We start from the raw sequence: 23339 nt of genomic DNA, 5'->3' as shown, positions 1-23339 counted from the left end.
AAGTGTATAAAGGACTCCCAGCCAAAAGAAAAAGATCTCGGGTATTATCACCTCTTGTGGGACTTGATTTTACTGGAAGGAAATGTGAAACAGGAAGGACTGATTTTGTCCAGTGAACAGAGTCTCTCTGCTCCCTTTCCCTCTTTTCCCTTGTAGCTTAAAACACTGCAGCATGGAGGGCAGTTGGACCACAGCAGCCCTTGCCTCCCATGTTGGGTTTGTTTCTTTTTCTTTTTCTTTTTTAATTTTTAAGTTTATTTATTTTGAGAAAGAGAGAGCACAAGCAGGGGAGGGGCAGAGAGAGAGGAAGAAAGAGAGTCCTAAGTGGGCTCCAGCATGGAGGGCTCAATCTCATGAGCCATGAGATCATGACCTAAGCCTAAATCCAGAGTCCGATGCTTAACTGACTGGGCCACTCAGGCGCCCCAAGCGGGGTTCATTTTTGACTACCACGTTGGTACTTGAAGTCATCCCAGGTACTGCTCCCCTGTCCCCTCACTCCTGTCTCTCTGCCTCAATCTGCCTGTGCCCAACTTCACACAACTCAGCTCCACTCAGCTTCTGTGAAGGCAAATATGTCTCTAGAGATGCATTGTTTTCTACACGGACAGACAGGCTGGAAGAAAGGAAATAACTGTCCCTCTGAGTGTGTACCAGTTGTCCTGGCACAAATATTACAGTGCCTCTTTTCCGTCTCCAAAGTGTCCTGTTTGGAGAGCAAGTTATACGCAAACTCTACAGTCACATGTGCATTAAACATTTATCCTATCAAGGCCAGGGACTGGGTCATTTTTTACTAGGCAATCTCCAGCACATGCCACGAATCTCCTGTACTCTCTGTAATTTAACCGTGGATAATAGTCCTGCCCCCCATAAAGGCTCTGGGAGCTGAACATCAGTTTTTACATCTGTAAAGTGGAGATAATAATACTTACCTTCTAGAACTGCAAAGAAAACAAAGGGACTACTGATGTTATATTCTGGGAAGTGTAAAACATTATATAGATGTCATGTTCCAGAACTTAACATGGCAATTGTCACATGGTAAGCATTCCATAGATGCTTGTTGGTTGAATGAATAGATGAATAAACTAGTAATGATGAATTAACAACCTTTAGTGGGGAAACGATTGATTCCCCTAAAATTGGAGCACTATACTTAGCAACCAAAACTGATTTGGAATCTTACCTTACAGCCAATCTATAGATAATATGGCAAAATGAACCTCTCCCGTAGGCTTGCTGTGATGACTAGAAAGAAAGTAATTGAGAAATATTAGGGCAAGTGGCAAATGAAGCTGAAACACAACTAAAGGTGACACAAGGAGACAGGTCCCTATAAGTTGGCCCTTACTGTCACTTCAGGGCTGGCAGGTGACAAGAGAGGGGCAGGATGTACCCTACCTGGTTTTCTGGTAAAGCTCATAACCTCTAGACAGTACTGAGCCAGGATGGTGATTCAAGTTGGATTTCTTGATTCTTGTTTAACTTGGGAGCATAACAAGGGAAGTGCATTGCTCATACCAGTGTGGAAACGCCACTGTGGGGTGCACTTTTATGACCTGACTGGTCCCTCACTAATAGGTACCATAAAATGCTAATTCGTCTTCTTTTCTGATTGGAAAGGGAAAGTTCGATTAGAAAACAAAGCATTGAACTGAATTTGTTTTCAGCCTGAGTGTTAGAATGTATGGTTCTGGAATCACAGAAGTCTGACTTCCACATCAGATTTGATTTTTCACAGTTAGAGCTAACAAAAAGGAGATCCTGACAAAGAGGTAGGAATCTCAACTAAATACCCCTAAATACCGATTCTGCATATGTCTCCTAACACTGGAACTGGCCCTGGCCCAGTTATTTGGCATTTTGTGGCATTTGAGCCCCACAGAAATTATAAAGGCTGTGGGATTTGTATTGAGTGATAGGATGTTGGATGTATACAAAGCCTCTTCTTTTAGAACCCAGTTTTTTAACTTTGAAAAATCAGTTTATCAATGACTGTTTCCCACTTATTTATGCTTATCAGCATGGTCCTCTCTGAATGTCAACGACTGGAGATTGGATGAGGTCTCAGAGCCCTTTGGGCACTGTTGGTACCACAAGGAGAGCAAGAGAAGAAGACCCTTTCCTCAACAAGCTTGCTGTCTAATTGGGCTGACAGGACACATCCGTGAGAAAATAAGTAGTGACATGAAGCAGAAATGACAACCATTCCACTGCTCTGAGAGCCTGAATGAGAAGTAGAGAAGTGACATGATAAAGCTGGAGAAGCAAAACCCTACCCAAACAAGCTGAGAGAAGGTGCAGTACTTTGAGGCCATGATGGTTGTGAATTCAGGCATGGGTTTTCAGTTCTTTCCTGCTTCATAAATATCATTAGACACCCCCTGTTGTGGGACAGGCCCCTAATGTGCTGCCTCATCTCAGTTCTGACAATATCATTTGTATTTTGGTCCTGCTCGTGAAAGTCTGTAACCACCTCCTGTGCCTGTGCTAGAACTCTAAGGGCTTGTTTTCTCACATCTGAATCACTGTGGTACCCTGAGTTCTCCTGCTGATCAGTTCAGGTTTCCAAGTTCTTACCCCAGCCACGTAGGCAATACATCATCCTAGGAACTGGAAGTCATGTAGCAGAAGTGTGACAAGACTAGCAGAACTGATGCAGCATAGAAAGCATTCCTAGACAGGTCTGCAAGTATGCGACACAGCCAAGGAAGTCACAGCATGCAGCCAAGAACACTGTGATACCCTCCAAAGATATACGGCAACGATACAAACTTTAGAGGCAGGAAAATTTGGATCCAAATCCTGGTTCTGCCATGTAGTAAAATGGGAATGTCATAAAACATAACTCCTAAAGTTATGAGGTCTGAATGAACTACCTTTTATAAAGTGTTTAGCTCTATGCTTGGCATATTGTAGCTTCTTTTCTGGAAGTGTGGGAAGAATTGCATAAAGGACACACTGACCCCTCAACTCAATGAAAAGCTTCAGAGAGAGATTTAATCCATCCGGGGAGACTCATCCACAATTAGTCTCACAGTAACAGCAATGAGGTCCTTGAAGAGAAGCATTAATATCCAGGAAAGATCATGAACTTTTGCTGGTCAAAAATAGTGGATGCACTGTTAACTGGCTCATCTCACTTAGAGAGAGTTCCCATCACATTGCTTTTCACATAATGGAAACTGAATAAATGTTTCTTGAAATTACTGTATCATAATATTATATATTAAATATCACATGAATTCTCAAATTTTCAAATAATATCATATTCTGTCTATAATGTTAAAACCATGCAGAATACAAATTACCCTTGGGGGAAGCATAATTCAGATGTTTCAGGATGCTTTCATGCTCCGAGACATTACTTTGCTTACTAGTTCTCACTAAGTGTAGTAGGTTGCATTTTGTCCTCCCAACAGATAGGTTTTAACCTTGGTACCTGTGAATGTGGCATTATTTGGAAATCGGGTCTTTGCAGATGTAATTGGTTAAGACGAAGTCATATGGGAGTAGGATAGGACCTAAATCTAATGACTAGTGTCCTTGTAAGAAGAAAAGAAGACACACAGAAAACAGACACAGAGAAAAGAAGTCCATGTGATGACAGAGACAGAGGCTGGGGTGTTGCGGCTGCAAGCCAGGGACACCGGGATTGCTGGCCACCACCAGGTGCTAGGAGGAGACAAGGAAAGATACTTTCCGAGAGCCTTCAGAGGGAGCATGGCCCTGCTGACATCTTGATTTCAGGACTCCAGCCTCCAGATCTTTGAGAAAATACATTTCTATTGTTTTAAGCCACCGAGGTGATGGCTTATGGCAGCTCCAGAAAATGAATACATCAGGATACACCTGAGTGGAAGTTTTGATGCCTACATTTTATGTTCTCACAAAAGTAGAAGTTATATTTTAATAGGAGAGATGTTCCTTAGTACAGTTAGAAGCACACTCATGTCATAATCCTATACATTAAAAAATAATGTTATTGAAAATTTATGTGTATATCAAATTGTAGCACCTAAAATCATATGCTAACTACCCTGAAAGTATTCACCATTAAACATTCATGTTCAGTGAAATCAGTGGTGAGGCAATTCATCATCTCTACATAGCAAATTTTCAGGAGTAAAAGTAGCAGAGTAGTGTGACTTCTTTTGTTACTTCTAAGACAGCCATGTTTACTTTAAAACTTTTGTTCTTTTCTTATTAAATTAGCAATTATGTGGACCTGCTAAAAGTAACAAAGTTAAGTACCATTTTGAACAAAATGCTGCTTTTCCCTGTAAGATAAAAACTTAGCATAAAACTCTAAGCATGAGAAAGTTCAGGTTGCCTTGTATTTACAGTCTTTATCAAGCAAATAATATTCATATTTTGAATTATGCAAATAAGCATTTACATGATAAATTGTAATTGCTCTCAGACAGCTGTTTATAATTGGGTAAATGAGACACACTTTTAAATTGTCTAAATACATACTTACCCATGTTTACATATTTATACACTACACTGTAACTATTCTGAATCAGCTGTTAGCAGCTATTGTGTCTTATACAGACCAAGCAAGGGAAGAGAACTTTTCGTAAAAACAGCAAAATCCCTTTTAACTTGCTAGAATGACCAAATCGTTGGCAATCCTTCTCATCTTCTCAAATAAGGGGTGACCTCTCTCAATATACCCCTTGCCCATGGTATTCCACACTGCTTCAAGCAGGAAATGATTTTATATCACTTTGGTTGGGTGGGAAATTAATCCTGATTCCTATTCTTATCTGACTAGATACACCTGTGACAAAGAAACATGTTCCTTCTAATGGAATGGTTTTATACTTCAAAGGTCCAATTATCTTATATTTGCCATTGTATTCTTTTTAAAAAATTATTTATTTAAATTCATATTGGTTTCAGGAGTAGAACCCAGTGATTCTTCTCTAACACATAACACCCAGTGCTCATCCCAACCAGTGCCCTCCTTAATGCCCGTCACCCATTTACCTCATCCTCCCACCCCCCTCCCCCCATTGCAACCCTCCGTTCCTTCTCTTATGAGTCTCTTATGGTTTCCCTCTCTCTCTGATTTCATCTTATTTTTCCTTCTCTTCCCCTATGTTCATTTGTTTTGTTTCTTAAATTCTACATATGAGTGAAATCATATGATATTTATCTTTCTCTGACTGACTTATTTCACTTAGCATAATACTCTCTAGTTCCTTCCTTTTACCAATGTATTCGTATGTCAATAAAAAAAATCAACAGGTATTTTCTTTTGAAAATACAGAAGAAATATAAAGCACCAGCACCTGTCCTGGAGAAGCAGCTAGAATTAGCATGTCTGAAATGTTCAGAAAGCAATCAAAAGGAAAAGCAGATGATGTTGACCACAAGAGCTAAGGGAACTTAGAAAACAAAAGAAGAGGTAGGATGCACGGTCTTGGGCAAGGCGGTCTGGGTTCTGAGGACTCTGGGAATAGCTCACCTCTCCCGGTAGAGTGAGGTCTGTCAGGCTGCTGTGAGGCAGGCCTGGATGAGCAATACAGGGCCTGTGGGATTGAACACACAACCCTCTTCCCACCAAATTCACATGCACCCTGCCCCCCTCCCCCACCTTCCCCCGGAAATCCAAGAGCCTGATGTGAGTGACACAGCCTTGCCATAACCATTCCCTCCTCTCATTTTTCCCAGTAGGCAAAGAATCCTCCTCTGATCCCCACCTTAAAAAAAAAATCTTCAAGCATTTCCCTTTAGTTTCTTAGAGCAGTCGATATTTGCCTTGTTCTGCTTTTCTCTAGGCAAATGCATTTGTTTCTAATTCGTCTGATTCTGTTCTTATACAGTGTTTTATATGTGCCAGAGAGAACTTATACAAGATGCTCTGGCTGAATTGAGAGGATTCAAATGCTACTTCAGGGATTCACACACTGGGAAGAATGAATCCGAAAGCATAGTGACTGGGGGAAAAAACACCTTGAAGCGGCTATAGAGTCACCAAGAAATGAAAACATTAGGGCTTGGGAGGCCGAGCCTCTATCCTTCCATTAAGTGCAGTGAGAGCCTCCGCACTGAGAGCAGAGATTTAGAGCCATAACAGCAAATAGGCCTGAGGCCAAAGCTCTGAATCTGGAGGGTCTGGGTTTAATGCAGCGGAGTTTAAGGAAATCTCTTCTGTAGGCAACTTTTTCCTAACTCTGTTCAGAAAAGAAAAGCTACTTCAGGGACTAGTACTGCAGGGCACAGGGAAGTAGAAAGAGGCCTAGATTAGGAAAATCTGGTCTTGAAGCCAAAGTGTGAGATGCTGGGCAAGTCACCCAAACTCTCTCTGTGCCTCAGTTTCTTCTGTGAATTGGATGAAGTTCAATTCAGCTCTGTGACTAACGACCCTAAACTTATTATAGTACAGCTCTCAGCTGCTCTGTGAATATAAAACTCAGCCTCTCCACCTCCCCAGGATAATTATCATAGCAACAATTGTCATGATAAACACCTATTAACTGTGGGCAAACACCATGCCATGCACTTCCTATAAAATATCTCAATAATCCTCACAACATCCATATGAATGATTATTTCTATTTTATAGGTGAGGACACTGTGGCTCCAAGAAATTACAAAAGTTGAACCAGGTCACCCAGGTTTTTCAGATAGTGAGACTTTGAACCCAGGTCTGGTTCTGTGTGTCTGCTCCCCCAAAGCTGGTGCATGTGGGATAGAAAAACCAGGTGCTCCTTCTAAACTCTGCTTTATGCTTGAGTAGATCAGCCTCAATGCTAGCTGAGTGCTTGTGGTTCATGAGTTACTCATATATTTATGGATTACAATTTTCTCAAAAATTTTGCCCCTTGAGGGACTTGCATGCCACTGATAATAAGACTGGGAGGGTGAGTAGCCTTGTGGTGGCTGGTGGAGGGGGTTTTATATTTGTGTAATTCAGTTGACTCTAGTTAGTATTCAGTCGACTCTAGTTAGTATTCAGTCATCATCTTTGGCAGCCTTCTAAATCTACTAGGAGTGTGGCTACTGGCCACAGAAGCCAGAGTGCAGACCTCCCGTCATGTAGGTTATATTTGGAGGAAGAAAATTGGCTGTGGATACAAATGTGGCATGGAATAGGAATAAGACAATTCCCCACCACCTTAGCTCCCTCCTGAGCAGGACTCCGGGTGGCTGGCCTGTCCCCGCCCCTTCTCTGGCTCCAGGTCTCTGTCTGTCTCCAGAATTGACTCAGATCACCTTGGGTGGTCGCTCCCATGGCCATTATGCACGTGCAGCTTTCTGCCTATTGACATTAGGGGATGTGCCCCCACCTTCCCTTTGTTTCATCCTCCATTTAAGACACATTTGTTCTCACTGGCTTTTAACTGGTTTTCAATCTATGTTCATTGCTAGGGTGAGTTATCTTCTTTAAAAAATGCAATTTACAACGGGTTTTCTATGCTGTCCAATTAGCATTGTTAAACTGTTTGGAAACAAATACAACTTAGAGCAGATGAAATCACACTCTGCTAGTCACTGAGATGCTGCTAAAAAGCAAATCACAAGAGGATTCCTAGAAATTAGCCTCAGTTCCCAACAAGGACTTTTAAAATGCTGTAGGCCTTCAAATCTTGGTTGGTATCTGAAGAAAACCACCCCTTCTCCTCCACAATTCCTGATGTGCTGCTCCAGAGGTGATCAAGACAACTCCCTTCCACCAGCCTTCCTCTTACCAACTTCCAGCTGGTAAACCATAGCTGGATAGAGATAGGCAATCACCAAGCTGAAACAGGCACTCACCCAGTTTCTCTTACCTACCTACCTCCCTTCACCCAATTGCTTTGACCTCCACTCATTGGGACACCTTGGATTCACTTAGACACACTAACAGGTTTTCTCCCCTCTGCTGCCTACCCCTTAGGGATGCTCCTCTAACCAGTCGGCTGATGCGAGAATCAAGATCCTACCAGGATTTGAATAATACGGTATCTCTAGGATTTGACTTCACTAGGATTTGAATAATAGAAAAATCTCGACAGTGGAAAATTGAGTGTGCATCATGAAAAGAGATTCTCTTATACTTTTCCTAATTGTTCCATAAAAGAAATGATCAAGATGATAATTCATGAAAACTGGGTGGTTTTTATTTTTCTTATAGAGGAAACTAAAAGGCTAAATTTACTAGAGATGACCTGCTAATCACATTGTCTAGCCTCCTGCATTCTTACATCTGAGCTGTCACAAAGTTCATCATTTAATAATCATTTTAATACATAAGAAATTGAATGTCTAACTTTAGGCACACATATTATTTCTTTGATTTTCCCCCTTGAAATTCATTTCACAGCCCAATCCTTTTGCTTAAGAGGAAAAGGTGGTTTTCTTTTTTTTTCTTATCAAGTAGTCAAGACCAAAGTAACTGAAATCCAATGTGTAGCCATCCAATTCTTTTCTCATGCTATCAGCCATCCAAACATACACTTAATCCCAGTGCCTAAGAAAAGAACTAAGTTTCAACTATAATCCAAAATAATGTGCACATCCTGATGCCACAGCCATCTAGAAATATATCAGTCTAGTTTTTATAAACCGTCTTGATTTGAGCAGCTGGTAATGAAAATGAGCAATGGACACATGCTGTGTCGGACACAGTCTTTATAGTTGGTTCGTGTGGACCATGGACAGAAGAAGGCTGAAAACAGATTTGGTGGAAACTGTAGGGGAGTGACCTGGGACTGGCTATAAATTAAACGAGAACTTGACAAGCAGGTGGGATAAAACAAAAATACAATGCAAGTTTTGTGATGCACTCTCTTAAATTCATCAAGTTCCTGTTACTGAGAAAAATGTTGTATTTTAAGGATAAGCGAACAACAGTTTAGCATAGATCTTGCTAAATAAAATAAACTTATTCGGTGGGAGAAATTTTTTTCTGTCACTTAATTAAAGGTCAAGACCAATTAAAAAATACAAACATATATTAAAGATGAATCTCTCATCTTGGGGATACTCAAACTATCATTTAAGAAGTCACCTAAAAAAACACAGCTTTATCATACATAATTGTGTTAAATACATAGCATACATATGTTAGTATCAGAATTTATTTAGATGAAGTCATTTCTTAGTTGTTTCCCAACTTGAATAAGTCTACTTTATGGGTTTTAAGACTTAGAGCAAGGCAAATAGAACAATAAATTTCTCAAGAAATCCTGAACACCCTTCTTCATATACTGTTGTTGAGATAAAACTAAACTTAAAATGCCTAGTGTTGAGCTTTGTCATTTATATATTTGTCTGATGGCTCCAGAGGTAGTTTCCATGGTAAGCTCCCTGTGCACAAGAAGCAGGGTGACTGGAATGTCTCTTTCCAATGAAGAACTTTTCACTGACAGTGATAAAGGCCAAAAACCTCCTTCACACAAATGATTGAAAAACAGAACACGAAGGACATTTTTATTTTGTTTTGTTTCTTTTGTGTGGTATGTGACTTCAGTGCAAATACCCATTTAATCAAGAATACAAAGACAGCCACCTTTGCTGGCTAAGGGATTTTCAGAGACTGCGGTAAATGTATAGCTTTTTTTTACTTGTGTGTGTGTGTGTGTGTGTGTGTGTGTGTGTGTGTGTGTAAATTCTTGCAGGTTGTCATTTCATGCTCTTGTTATACACTTTTGTTTCCTCTTGAGAAAAAGAGTTTTTCCGAAGAAACATTTAAAAGTAAACTAAATAGAATCTAGAAAAATTTGAATGCTTTAGAAGGTGAAGTTTACTTATTTTTTATCTTTTAATTTTCTTATTGAAAATATGATTGATATATAACATTGTATTCGCTTTTAGGCATACAACATAATGATTTGGTAATTGTGTATATTGCAAAATGATTATCAGAATCAGTTTAGTCAATGTCCATCACCACACATAGGTACAGACTTTTTTTTCTTGCGATGGGAACTTTTAAGATCTACTCTCTTAGCATATTACATTATATGTTAACTAACTAGAATTTAAATAAAAATTTGAAACAAAAAAAATCTGCTCCCTTAGCAACTATTAAAGTATATCGTACAGTATTGTTTATGATAGTCACCACGCTGTGCATTACATCCCGGGACTTATTTATCTTATAAATGGAAGCTATTGTAATTAATTTTTAAAAATATAAATACTTTGGGGAAGCATACAGAAGCCACTGTTGACTGGAAATTTCTGGTTCATGCATTTTTTTCTGAGTCAATGAGATCAAATTGAACCTGTCGCTCTAAGACAGCACAGATTTTTCTCTTTCACCTCTTACTCATTATTTTCTAACGCCTTCTATTACAACAGACTTTCTTTCTCCTTTTTACATCCTCTTCATTCCCGCACCAATTTCTTCTATTCTGGGGACATCACTGTCTATCTTCCTTCAAGTCTCTCCTTAAGCTTTGCTTCTCCTAGGTAATCCATCCTGACTCAGGATGCAACAACAAATGTGAGTATACACTGCAACATTCTCAAATGTATAAGATGTAAAGTGATATTTTATTACTACTGCTGTCATCATCACTCTAAGAAAATGGAATATCTGATTCTTTAGACCTATCAGACTGTGGTCCTTGTCTTCAACAGATATTAACAAATACTTCTCTAGACTAATAACTGGTTTAGTGTGTAAGTTGCTGTCAAATAAGACAGAAATAATATCTCACTTTAATAATATAACCCTTTTAAATCTCAAAGTAAAGGTATATAAAAAAGAGGCCTCGTTATAATGCTTGGGTACTTTAAGAAAAAATAACTAATTTGAAATGAAGTGCTGGTGGTTATAAGCAGGTACTGTAGGCAGGCCTATGTGAGGTACAGGGGCAAGTACCATAAAGTACGTTCCTAGGGTCAGTCTACCCTGTCAGTGTCTGTATGTGACACTAAATGTGACTCAGGGCCTGGATCTTCATTGTGTAAACATCAATAAGGATACTATGCTATATAAGCTATATATTAGTCAAGCAAAGGAGGATAAAGTGACATCTTAAAAAAAAAAAAAGAGCAGACAAAGATGAGAAGTTCGGCTCTGAACAACTCAGATTCGTCACCCTCCCCAAGGTGTGTTATTATTTCTATTCTGACAACTTACATTCCATGCTGTCACCGCTACCCTAATTATACCATCGTAAGTATAGAAAAGACCAGATATACCTAAGAAACTAGTTTAGATTTTTTTTTAAGTTATTTGCTGGCTCTTTAGGAAACACTAGATATTTAATTAAATACCCTTACTTTTTAATTCACTAAACCATGTAATTTCCTATATTTTTTCATTTTATACCTAAACAACTAGATAAACATAGTAGGAGAGAAAAACTTTTCTCCTAGAGATCAACAACAACAAAAATCCATACAAAACCAATATTTTAAGGAACTTAAGATGGGATCTTTCAACTCTTGTCATTTAACATTAAGCAATAAAATCCGAAGCCCATTTCAAAGATGCACTAAATACCCAGTCTGAAAGTCATTGCTGTTCCTTGTCCCATATGTATATATCATCAATACAACTAAGAATGAGTTGCAGTGAGGCCTGGACCACCACCTAGCAATTGATTATTAGCCATTAAAAGGGAAATGTTTACTTATTCATGGCAACTAGTTTTCAGAAGGAAAGGCAAAGGCCTCTGATTTTAAATGCTGCTTTTTCTTTCTATCCTAAGTCTGATCGAGATCATTCACTTCTTCCTGGAGGCATCAAAAGCCCATTTTTATTTCTCCTTTTGCTAGTTTTTAACCAGAATACTGATAAAAAGGGGACAGCAGTTGCTATGAGGCAAAGAAAAATGTCCTGGCAGTTGAGGGCCCTCCATCTATCAAGGGGAATTTGCAATGTTGCCTCTCTTCAATACTGTATAGATTTGCAGGATTTTGTGAAACACTTAACCAAAATGGAAGGATTTAAAAACGGAATGCAAGATATAGATGCAATCATTTTTAAAAATCAAGATACTTTAGTTTTATTTCAGAATTTTCAAGTCTTAAATTCTTAAGCACGCAGCAGTGATGATCATCTTGGATAATACTTTTGAAAGGGCGATTAGTGCAGACTGCTTAAATATATTCACTGTAGCGCAGACGCCTAACGATTAAAAACTCTTACGAGGATTGAGATGCACTACATCCAGTTACAGGGAAACAAATACTTATCTAATTAAATAATAATATTCACAAGCTATGTTGAGTTGCAAAATAAGTTCAAATGTCCAGAACACCAAACAATATTTTAAAATCTAGAAAGGTTATTCAGTTAGATGTTTACTTGTGAAACTAAGAATCTCTTATGAATTGAAGGCAATTTATATAAAGATTTCTAGTGTGTGTAAAACTTAATATCTTGCCTAGTTTTTCCAATTGACCCAATATCAAAATAATTTTCTCCTCCTGTGTCTTTGAGTTCATCTGATATGAAGAGGCAATAAAGAAAGTGCTTTCACTAATAATTCTGGCTGTTTACCTCCTTTCCCCCATTACTTCAGAAGGCACAGTTTACATGGAGCAGCCTCCTGGAGTCCCCAGGCTCTGGCTGTTGGAGATAATTTAGATAAAGTGCCAGAGCCCAGTTGAGAGGATGATTGGAGTAGGCTGCAGAGGCACTTATGGAGGAGGGAGGAAACCACAATGACACAGGAAAGTTGCAATGCTTTCTAGAACCAGGAGGTACAGAGTTTTCCCAGGATATTCAGAACACAGACTGGGACCCAGGAACACTGTTGCCAGGTCAGGGAAGGTAAGGTTAGAAGTAATATTTGGAGCTAATCCCAGAGCTAGATCCTTCTCAGAGCACCACTGCTAGTTGGGATTGGGGCGGGGGGCAGTATCTCCTCTTCGGGAGCCAAATACTAAGAGTAAAAGCAAATATTTGATGCTGAAGAGCTCTTAAGAATTGAAGAGTGCCATTTACTTATTTCTACGAGTCAGTGTGGGCTTAGGATGTTAAATAGATTAAAAGGCTAAGAGAGGTCAGTCACTCCAGGAAAGACTCTTCTTTTGCATCTCCTGACTTGGTTCTCTTTCCAAAATTGTTATCTACCTCATCCCCACTCTTATGGAAGGTCCTCTGGAAATTTGGAAGATGGCACCTCCTCTCCTAGAACATTCTGGAGAATGTGGAGTCAGAGTCCTGGGGATGAGTACCAGAACTGGAGGGAGGGGAGAGACCGAAGTTGCTGGTTAATACAACGAAGATGGTTTTAGAAAAATTCCAGAAAATGTGTAATAATAAAACTGGTAGAGTCCTTAAAGTTACCATATCTATTCTCCTCTGTTTCAGAAAAGAGGAAAACAAATTCAAAGAGGTTCAGTGTGATGAGGCGATTAGAGCTAGGTAGGGGCCAGATGGGCTACCAACTGACCCTGAGGCTAGAGTTCCTTCTCCCTGATACAGCCATGAAGTTCAGACCCCGGAATAGGAGTCTATCCTAATGCTTCCCCAGGACACTCTGTCAGTGCCCCCTTTCCACCTGTCTCAGGAAATGGGCTAGCAGAGGTTGCCAGGAATTAGGCTCTGGGTGGAGAGAAGCCAGGAAGCCCTAGGCCAATCTGTGACCCGCTCAATCTCTGGGCCGCTGGAGCTTAGGTGCTGGGGAGTGGTGGGCACCGAGTTTCCGGCTTCTGCCGCCCCCTGTCTTCTCTTGGCTCCCTCTGCCGCCCATCTCAAAGAGCACGGCCAAGTCATTCCAATTTAATCTTATTTAAAAAGACATAACTAATAAATCTATTGCCGGGGCGGCAGAGAGACGGCCAGCAGAGTCGATCGTGCTCCCAATCCCATTGAACCCCATTGAAAACCATGACAACACAGGACAAGCTCCGATTTATCCCGGCGTGCTAAAGAGCTTTGTGAGCAGGCGTCAATCACGCATTATTTCGGACTGAACAAATGCAAAATCTTGACTGGAACAAATGCTTCCAACAGGTCCGGGGCGTCGAGCTCCATTTCCCCTTTGTCCGAGGCCTAGCAGTTGGCCTGTATTGGGGTTGCCTCCGCCCGACCACCCAGTGCGCTGGACAGCCCGGGGCGCCTTGGGCACGCTTGACAGGGAGGCTGATGGGGCGGGTGCACCGGGTCAGCGAGCCTGGGCCACTGCACAGGAGCCAGGTCCGAGTTAAGCTCAGGTGGAGCTAGGATATCGGGTGCAGCCACCCAAGCGCCGGGCCCCTCACTAAAATTTAGCAACCAAACATCCAAACCACTGCTTCGGGGGAAAAGAAGCCTCTAAAAGTGTCCTCACTGAGCCCTAGACCGAAGCGGGGCCATGCGGGAGCCTTGGGCCAACAAAATGCGTCTACACCGGCAGGCTCCCAGCGCCTTCTAGCTTGATCATTTGCTTGGGTAGGTCTGTGGTAACTAGATCTCAGAGAAACCCCGAGCAGCGAGCAGCGTGTCTTTTCTGCCCACGAGCCCAGTCCTAATTCTCCCGATCCGTCCTTCATCGGACCAGGCTGGCCAGCTACCTTGGAGAGGAAACCCCAGGTCGGAAGCCTGCCCTGGGGCAGAGGCCACCGTCCCCGATACTGGGCCTGACGTTGGGGCCGAACAGCAGAGGCTCACAAGTGGCACCTGGGGGTCTGGCGAAGCCAAGGAGGCCTCATAGCCTTCGTGGGCCTCCCCGTGAAACCCCGCTGCCCGGGGTTCCTAGAGGGGGCCCGGACTGGGCTCTGAGGAGCGCAGCCACTGGGCCTGGGCCCAGGACCGGTAGCGGCCGTCGGGCCGGGCCAAGGAGGGTGGCACTTGGGACCAGAACAGCTTGATCGGATTCCGCCTCCGTTCTGCGGGTCTGGGGAAATCCGCGCGGAGCCGGAGCTCCTGCCAGCCATTCCCCAGCACACCTTGAGGTGGGGAACGTTTGGGGTGTGGTTCCTAGAGGCCTTCAAAATCCTCAGCCCAGGTGCCGACCGGACAAGGCCACTCGTTCTGTGCCCGCCTGAAATTTCTCGCCTCTGAATCCTTAGAGGGACCCAAACCAAAAAGAGAGCGCGCCCTAGTTTAACGCCGCCTTGTAAATCACTTCCCGGATAATTGCGGGAAACGAACACTCCAGCAAACAAGCTCGAGGAATAAAGCAAACAGGGAATAAATTCCTGGGTACTCATAAACCCACCCATGCCTCCCCCACCCTAGCCGGCGCTCCTGCGGGGCCAGGCCCCGTGTCAGCCAGGAGGAGGAGGAAGCCAGGGCTGGGACAGGCGGGTGGTGACCACCGCTCGCCACCCAAGATGTTATTCATTGGTAACAATCCCCATTATCTGTCCCCACTTTGGGCTAATCAGACAGAATCGCTAATGCCGAGAGCTGCTTCCTGCCGCCTCTGGGAGGTAATGGGGCGCCAAGGGGCGGGGGATGGGGCGGGGCGGGGGGCGGAGGTGGCACCTTCCGGGCTCGCGGGGTCTTTGGTCCAGCACTCATTCAGGTACTTAACACCCTGGAGACCCGGACCTCGGCTTTCAAAGCATCCCGGGTGGGAAGAGCTGTTTATATAAACAGGGATTCCGCTGTAAGCGCGCTAATATCCCAGCAGCCAGCGCATGGCGTGCACCTCTGGCGCCCACCCGTAGCAGCTACGTCCCGGCCGCCCCTCGGTTCCCAGCCTGCCCCGCCCCCCGCCTCCTTCCCCTCCTTGGCCATGGCCACCTCTGGACGCCTGAGCTTCACCGTGCGCAGCCTCCTGGATTTACCCGAACAGGACGCGCAGCACCTGCGGAGGCACGAGCCGGAGCTATGCGCTCCCCAACCCGGCCCCTGCGCCACCTGGTTGGAATCCGAGCGCGGCCACTACCCCTGTGAGTAAGCGGAGGACCACCGCGGGAGTGGGGAGAGGGGAGCAGAACCACGCTCCCGGCCCATGCGCCACTGGGAAGTCGAAACCAGTCTTGGAACCGGAGGCTCTGTCCTCCTCCAACCCCTATTCCATTCGTGCTCTAGTCAGCACACTTTGGGGGCAGATCCTTGCGCCTGACACTAACGCCCGAGATTTGGATTTCTGTTTCTAGAGGCCACAATATTTAAGAAACCGCCCTTAAATGTCTAACAACACGGCTACGTTCTCCAGGCCTCGGTCTGAGATGAGCAGCACTGGAGAACTTAGCTTTACAAGGTTCTGCAAACCTCAGTAAACTGGCGTGCAGTAGACCCGGCGGTGGCCTGGGTTGGTGCTCCAGCTTGCGGTAAATTCGTCCACTAGCGCAGCTACCGGTATGAACTTGTTTTAAGAGGTCCCTGGGGTGAGTTCCTTAGGGGGCGCGGTCTCAGGTTGTGGAATAAATGAGGTCACTGAATTCGGAGAGGTGGGTGTCCAGATGTGGGCCCAGGGAAGAAATGATCGCACCCCTAAAGCCGCTGGCGAGTGGGGGCGCCCTCCGGCCAGTGGCTCGGTGGGCGCGAGAAGCAGCCGGCGTTCGGAGGGGCCGGCGCCTCATCAGGCCGTGTCTCCTTTGCCGTCCCTAGCCTCGGACGAGAGCAGCCCAGAGACCAGCCCGCCCGACTCGTCGCAGCGGCCGTCCGCTCGGCCGGTGTCTCCTGGCTCAGACGCTGAAAAGAGAAAGAAGCGTCGGGTGCTGTTCTCCAAGGCGCAAACGCTGGAGTTGGAGCGGCGCTTCCGGCAGCAGCGCTACCTGTCGGCGCCCGAGCGCGAGCAGCTGGCGCGCCTGCTTCGCCTCACGCCCACACAGGTCAAAATCTGGTTCCAGAACCATCGCTACAAGCTGAAGCGCGCGCGCGCACCGGGCGCGCCGGGGGCGGCGGAGTCGCCTGACCTGGCAGCAGCTGCGGAGCTGCGCGCCGCACCCGGCCTGCTGCGCCGCGTGGTGGTCCCCGTGCTGGTGCGCGACGGTCAGCCGTGTGGCGGCAGCGGCGAGATGGGCACGGCCTCCGCCCAGGACAAGAGCGGCGCGTCCCCAGCCGCTGCCTGCCCTCTGCCGGGCTACGCCGCCTTCGGGCCCTGCTCGGCTCTTGGCCTCTTCCCCGCCTACCAGCACTTAGCGCCCCCAGCCCTGGTCTCCTGGAACTGGTGAGACCGTTGCGGGGGGGGCGGGCACTTGGGGCTACCCCGGACTTTGGAGTGGCTCTGCGGCCAAAGCGGGGCTGGAGGCCGAGATCCGCAAAGTACGCCCCCCACCCAGGGCCCATCTCTCTGCAGGTTCCACGTCCTACAGTGCAGGGGTCCCCTGCCCCGCCCTCCCCAGCCAATGCGCGGGGAACTTTCGCCAAGATTTCCCCCTCGCCTCTTGCCTCGACCGCCAGCCCCAGAGCTAGATTTTATTGCTTAAACCTTATTTGTATATTTTTAAATAGCTATTTGTATGGGAAGCAACTTATTTTGAAAGAAATAGAATATTTTTCCTCTTTGTGGTTCGAGAGTGAAATGTGTGTGGTTGGGTCCCTTGAGCACTGGCCGGGAACATAAGTGGAAGCTATGCTTCCAGACCCGAGTGCAGGGCGCCAGTATATTCCCCCTGTCCCAGGTTGGGTGGGAGGGCAGCTGCCAACGTCGACACAACTTTAGGAAGATCATTAGGGAGAAGGGTGGAAGGAGAGTGGAGGAGGGGGGGGGTGGTTGTGGAGCAGAGGAAACAGCTGGGATCCCTGTCTGTGGGAGGTTGCTCTGGGCCCAAAGTGACTTGGAGGCCCCTCTCTGGGCTCCCGAAGCTGCTGGCGTTTCGGACACCAAAAGCCCAACCCGGTTGGTTGGCCACGATAGGGCATACTGAGCTTCTCCATAAGGATTCTCTGGAGACGCGCCATCTGGGCTGGGGGCAGAGTGTACTGCTTTGGAGGAGCGCCGGCCTGGTTGCAAGATGTCCCTTTCTGGAGTGCGGCATCCCAAGACAGGGGCCCGAAGAGCACCCGAGCACCCGGAGACTTTATACACCCCAATTAAGCCTGCGAATGCCTCGCTTGGCATCTGTGACTTCCTGCCTCTTCTTAGCTCCATACCTGGCAGGAGTGGAATGGGGAGGAGGTGGGGCAATGAGGAAATCAAAGGGTGGTGGGGAATGACCCTCCTCAGGGCTGCCAGTTGAGGGAAGATCACTTTGGAGAGCCCTGGTGGGCCAACGTAGGTGTGTGATCTGCTGGTGAGTCTCGCTTCACCCGCACTCCCAATGCACACTAGGCTAGGAGATCTAGTGTTCCACCCTTCGGGTTTGCAACTGCCCTTCACCTCGGTATCCGGAGCGGCAGGGCCTCCCGTGCAAGTGGTTACTCTCGGGAAAGTGACGACCTGTCTCCCTGGCGCCCACTGCCGGGAGATGCGCTTGAGGAGAGCAGGTTCAGGCAGCAGATCCAGGGAAGGGAGCAAGGGCTCAATGAGGCCTGTGAGGAGTAGGCATTGGGCCCGTCCGAGACCCTGGTCCCCCCCAGGCGGAGGTAGGGTGACTGAGGCAGCGGTATCACCTGGGATTTTGGGGGGTGGGAAGAGAGTGAGAGAGGACTGAGGGGGAAGGGAGTGGGGTGTTTGGGTCTCAGCTGCTGGCCACCTTGCCTTCCATATGGATGCGGTTATCTACGAAGAATCTCGATCCTTAAACCTCCTTTTGTCTTGGGAACTGAAAAGGGCATTGTCAGGCCTGAAAAGGACCTAGACAAAATCCGCACTGTTTCGATTCAGGACTCTGTTTAATCAGTCCCTGGTGACAATGTCGTGGGTGTTAGAGAGGACAATAGTATCTTTTTAAACCTTTTTAAACCTTGTGGCCTTCAGGAAGACAAAGGGCTTGAATTTTATGGGCTTACAACTTCAATTAGAACAGTGCCAGTGTGCATGGGAGATTATCAAATTTGTATCATAAAACCTCTTTCTAATAAATGATTGCTGGGGAGGGAGCCTGGACATTGTAAGACATATATTGGAAACCACCCTGGGGGCTTCCCAGTTAGCCCTGGCAGAGCAGATGGGAAAGAAAAGGAGGAAAGGATTTCTGAAGACAGCCTGGGTTGGGACTTGCCCTGTGGTCAGCTGGCTGGGTGCTTGGCTCTTCCATGCCCTTCCTCCAGAAAGGGATGTTTTCTCCAAGAATAGAGGTAAAGATTTGTAGCTTTGTTTTCTGCTATTGGTGATAGCAAAAACCTGAATATTCTTCGAGAGAAAGTGAAAATTATCACCATTTGCCTTTTCTTTTCCTGGAGTTCCAGAGAAAGTAGGTCTTGGGGTGTGCAAAGTGGAGAGAGCCTGTTAAATATGAGATCTATACTGAGGGATCTGAATTATGGAGAGACCCTCTTCCCAGGAGGCTCTTTGGAAGAGCATGTCCTCAGCCAAATTCATCCAGAGGTCTAACCACTAAGAAAGAACTGCTTCCTAGTGAGGTGGTCAAAGCTGTAGCCAGATGCCCACCAGCTAGCCAACTGGTGTCCTGGGCAGGAGGAGGACAGAAATTTTATGTGACCTTAGCATCAGGAGCCTTCGTGTATAAACTCTTACCTGCTTCCTCTTGCTCCTTTTCCTTGAGGCCCTTTCCTTTAGAGAGGAAAAGCTGTAGGGGAGTTTAAAATGTATTCCTATCACTACTGACCCATTTTAGAGATTCAGGCTGTCATGTGTCGTCTGTTCACACCTGAGATAAGCTGAGAAAGGTAAATGTCAGTTTTTTGTGTGACCTAAAAGATCAGTTCTTCCAAGCTCTGATGAGAGAAGCTAAACCCAAGGCCTCTCTACAAGCAGCTGTGAGAACAGTTTTGATCTTCCTCCCTAGATGAGAGTGTTTCAAACCTGTCGTCCATCACCAACATCACAAGGCAGATTCACACTCTGTGTTGAAACTTACTGTCTTCCAGGCATTGTTCTAGGCACTTTCACCGTTGATCTCACAGAAACCTTATGTATTGTATATATTAATACCCCCATTTTGCAGATAGAAACTGAGGCTCAATGGTTGGGGGTAAGTGACTTGTCTAAAGCAGTTGTAAACTTCCTAAAATGTTACCATCATCCTTAGTTTAATTCCCATTTAGCCACCAGGCAAACTGCCTTTAAGGAGGACAATTGTGATCTTGATGTGACAATATATAAAGTACCCAACCATCTCAAACTAGTCTTTTTTTTTAATGTTTATTTATTTATTTGTGAAAGAGAGAGTGTGGGCAGGGGAGGGGCAGAGAGAAACGGAGACAGAATCCCAAGGAGGCTCTGCTCAGACTCAGGACTCTAACTCAAGAACCGTGAAATCATGACCTGAAGCTGAAATCAAGAGTCAGATACTTAACCAACCGAGCCACCCAGGTGCCCTCATCATAAATTAGTCTTATGGTTACCACGGGCCGTGCACAGAAGCTGTTGACATGACATCACGGTAGTTGCTAATGTTATTGATGTTTCCCGGACACCAGGCAATATTTTAAGTTCTTTTACTCAGTAAACTCATTCAGTTTTCACAACAACCCCATGAGATGGTACTGCTATTCCTACTTTACAGATGAGGAAACTAAAGGCCAAATAGGTTATAAGTAACCTGTCCAGGGTTACACAGCTAGTGAGTGACAAGAGAGGGTCTGAACGAGAGCATTCTAGTTTCAGATCCCACATGTTTCACTACGTGGCAGACCCATTTCCCATTCTTTATATTTTATTTCTCCCAGTGGGTAGTCCTCATTACCTTACAGATGCTTCTCTAAGAGACGTGTTCTTCAGCATCTTTCCGTGTCTGTTTTTGCCTTCCTCCCTCCCTCTCTCCTCATCTGCCAAACCTCCGGCTTTTGCACACAGCCTCTGTGTTTCCCCTGTGTTCGTTTGTATGCATTCTCGCCCAGCTGTCAGTGAAACACAGCTCTTGTTGCAGGTCACAATATTTTCCTGTGACTATCATTCCACCATTCTTCTTCCAGAAAAACATCTGCTGCTGCTGCTGCTTCCTTGAAACCAATTGTCCACTGAGTGTTTGGCAGAGTCACTGCTGACTCTGATAAGCTCCTCTAAGCTCTCCCAACCCCCAGGCCCAGACCTCTGTGGAGCTTTATGACTTTGGCTTTGCTAGCCCTTTCCCCAATCATCTTTCTCCCTTCTGGGTCTCCAGTGTTATCTTTATTATTAAATATCATCCTCTTCACATTTTCTCTCTTTTCTTCCACTGTAAACACTTTTCATCTCACTTAAGTGTCTTGTGGGTGGAGATTGCAATTTTCACTTCAATTTTCTTTTCTCATTGTTCAGAGGATCTTACATCTTAGCAAGTCTCTTATCTGACCAATTTAGCACTTTAGAATCTTAGATAATGTGCTACTGATGGGTAGAAGGAAGTTGTTTGAGCCTGGGTTAACCTATACCTTCCTTTCTAACAATGGTGTTTAGATGTTTGTTATTCTCTTGCCTCTTACACACACAATTAATTTGTCTCTTACACACACACACACACACACACACACACACACTTTACTACTTTAAAGCATTTTAGACTTAGGAATAAAATGTTCAGGCAAGATAATTATTGGCTTAGCATGGTTAAATAGTTTGTTAACCATGTTTATCTGTTCTGCATGTTTCAGTTAACCAGCCTAAGCAGGTTATCTGTGAACAGGAACAATAGTCAGAGGACTTTTTGAAATGCTGAGAAAGTACTCTCCCTCCCTCAGGGCATGATCATTTCTATGGATGTGATTGCATTGTTTACTCTTCAAAATCTGCATGAGAAATTTTATTGTTCTAGGTCACTCATCATTTTCCCAAATCACGATGTAGAAAAGGATTTACTAAATGGTTCCTTAATTATTTTTAGAATTCCAATTCTGCATCTGTTAACTCACCTTTAATCCCCCACTCCAGATTAATAACTAAAGGTATATGACATTCCTCTTTCTTCTTTGTACCCACCATTCATGCTCAATAACAAAACAAACAGCATTCTCTTCAATGCTGATCCATAGAGTGGTGATTTCACCAGGAAGAATCAATTAGACTATTAAATAGTCACACATGTACCCCCAAATTTCAAAAACACAGGGATTCTTATTTTTTCTAACCATGTCCAGTGGAAAATTTTTATTGTTTATCCAGAAAGGTAACATCGTATTTTAGAGGTAAAAGCACATTTTCTTTTCAATACCCTGCCCTATGGACCAATAAAAATCTCTAGGTCTTATTGAGGTCATGTAATTTCAAAAGATCCTGTAGTTTCAATATAGCTTCTGTGAGTAGTGTTATGGGAAGAACATTTGAGGGGACCTTGGTCATGCTTAATTTCCTTCTGCATTCTGACTGGGTGGTCTTTTATGAGTCAACAGGTTTTCAAATGGGTTTCCTAGCTAAAAGCTCTGAATTGGATGGTCCCTTTTCTCTCCTTCCAATACCAACTGCCCCCCACCCATTCCTTCTTTCCTAGGGGCTGGATAGCATACTTGGCAGAATTTACTAGGAGGGTAATGGAGGCTGTTTGCAAATTAAACTGGAGACAAAAGTGCAAAACAATCCATTAAAAGGGTCTTTGAATCTCTCACCTGAGATGTCTGTTACACCTTCCTCCTCCAGCTTTTTTGAAGGATAATGTGTTTAGCAATCAGCTCTTCCTCCTAAGGAAGTTATTGGCTTACATTTACATTACATCTTGGGAGGTAAATTCTCAACTAGAGGCAACCTGAATCATCATATGTCAGGGTCAGAATCTGTCAGAAAAGCATTAGTGCAATGACAAGAGCTTTTTTTACAATAAAATTGAAATACAGAGCAAGAAACACAGCATATCAGGAAATGACAAAAGAAACCTGGTGTGGGGAGTAAAGAAGTAACTGCCTTTCTGGGAAACTCTTTTTACTGCCTAATCACACTGATGGACTCAGTCAATGGTGCTCCTGATTCACTACAGGAAATGCTACATTTTTGAGCCAAAATGTAGAGATAGGGTAGAATTTTCTTATTTTCTGTATTTGTAGATGAAACATTATCTTAAGGTAATCATTTTATCCATTTTGGTGTATGGGGGCCAGAGGGGACTAACTGAATAAAATAGAGCTCCCAGAATTTTGTTGTCCGGGAAACATGACAAGAATGTTCTCTTTCTTCACCTAACTTGTCACTGATTGAGAGGAACATGAACGTGCCCTCAAATACGTTAGGTATGCCGACCAACTGAACAACCTAATTCCACGACTGTCCTGCTAACCTTTAAACTTTAAGTTTGTCAATATTTTATACATGCATGTGATACATATGTAAGTGGAGATGAAGCAGATTTGGGGAATGTTCAGTTCTTTTAATGAGAAAGAAAAACTCTAATTTATAACCTCACTTGTCAGACCTACTTAGAATGGATACTGGTTTTCTCACTCCAGAACTAACATATTTTCTTTGTAAGATAATATGAAAAATACAGAAATGTATAAATAAGCTATGATTTTAAATGTAGCTATTTTC

At 44.4% G+C, this 23339-nt stretch overlaps 1 protein-coding gene across 1 annotated transcript; it reads left to right on the top strand.

Moving 5' to 3' along the window:
- Positions 1-12687: 12687 nt before the first annotated feature.
- Positions 12688-17178, top strand: NKX2-8 (NK2 homeobox 8). The gene is made up of 3 exons (XM_042940626.1): positions 12688-12730; positions 15522-15783; positions 16448-17178. Exons 2-3 carry the CDS (start codon positions 15627-15629, stop codon positions 17011-17013), a joined length of 723 nt encoding a protein of 240 aa, XP_042796560.1. The 5' UTR covers positions 12688-12730; positions 15522-15626; the 3' UTR covers positions 17014-17178.
- The last annotated feature ends 6161 nt before the right edge of the window (positions 17179-23339 follow it).

The sequence above is a fragment of the Panthera leo genome, chromosome B3 (genome assembly GCF_018350215.1).
Source record: "Panthera leo isolate Ple1 chromosome B3, P.leo_Ple1_pat1.1, whole genome shotgun sequence".
Taxonomy (NCBI): Eukaryota; Metazoa; Chordata; class Mammalia; order Carnivora; family Felidae; genus Panthera; species Panthera leo.
This window is presented reverse-complemented; position numbering and strand designations above follow the sequence as displayed.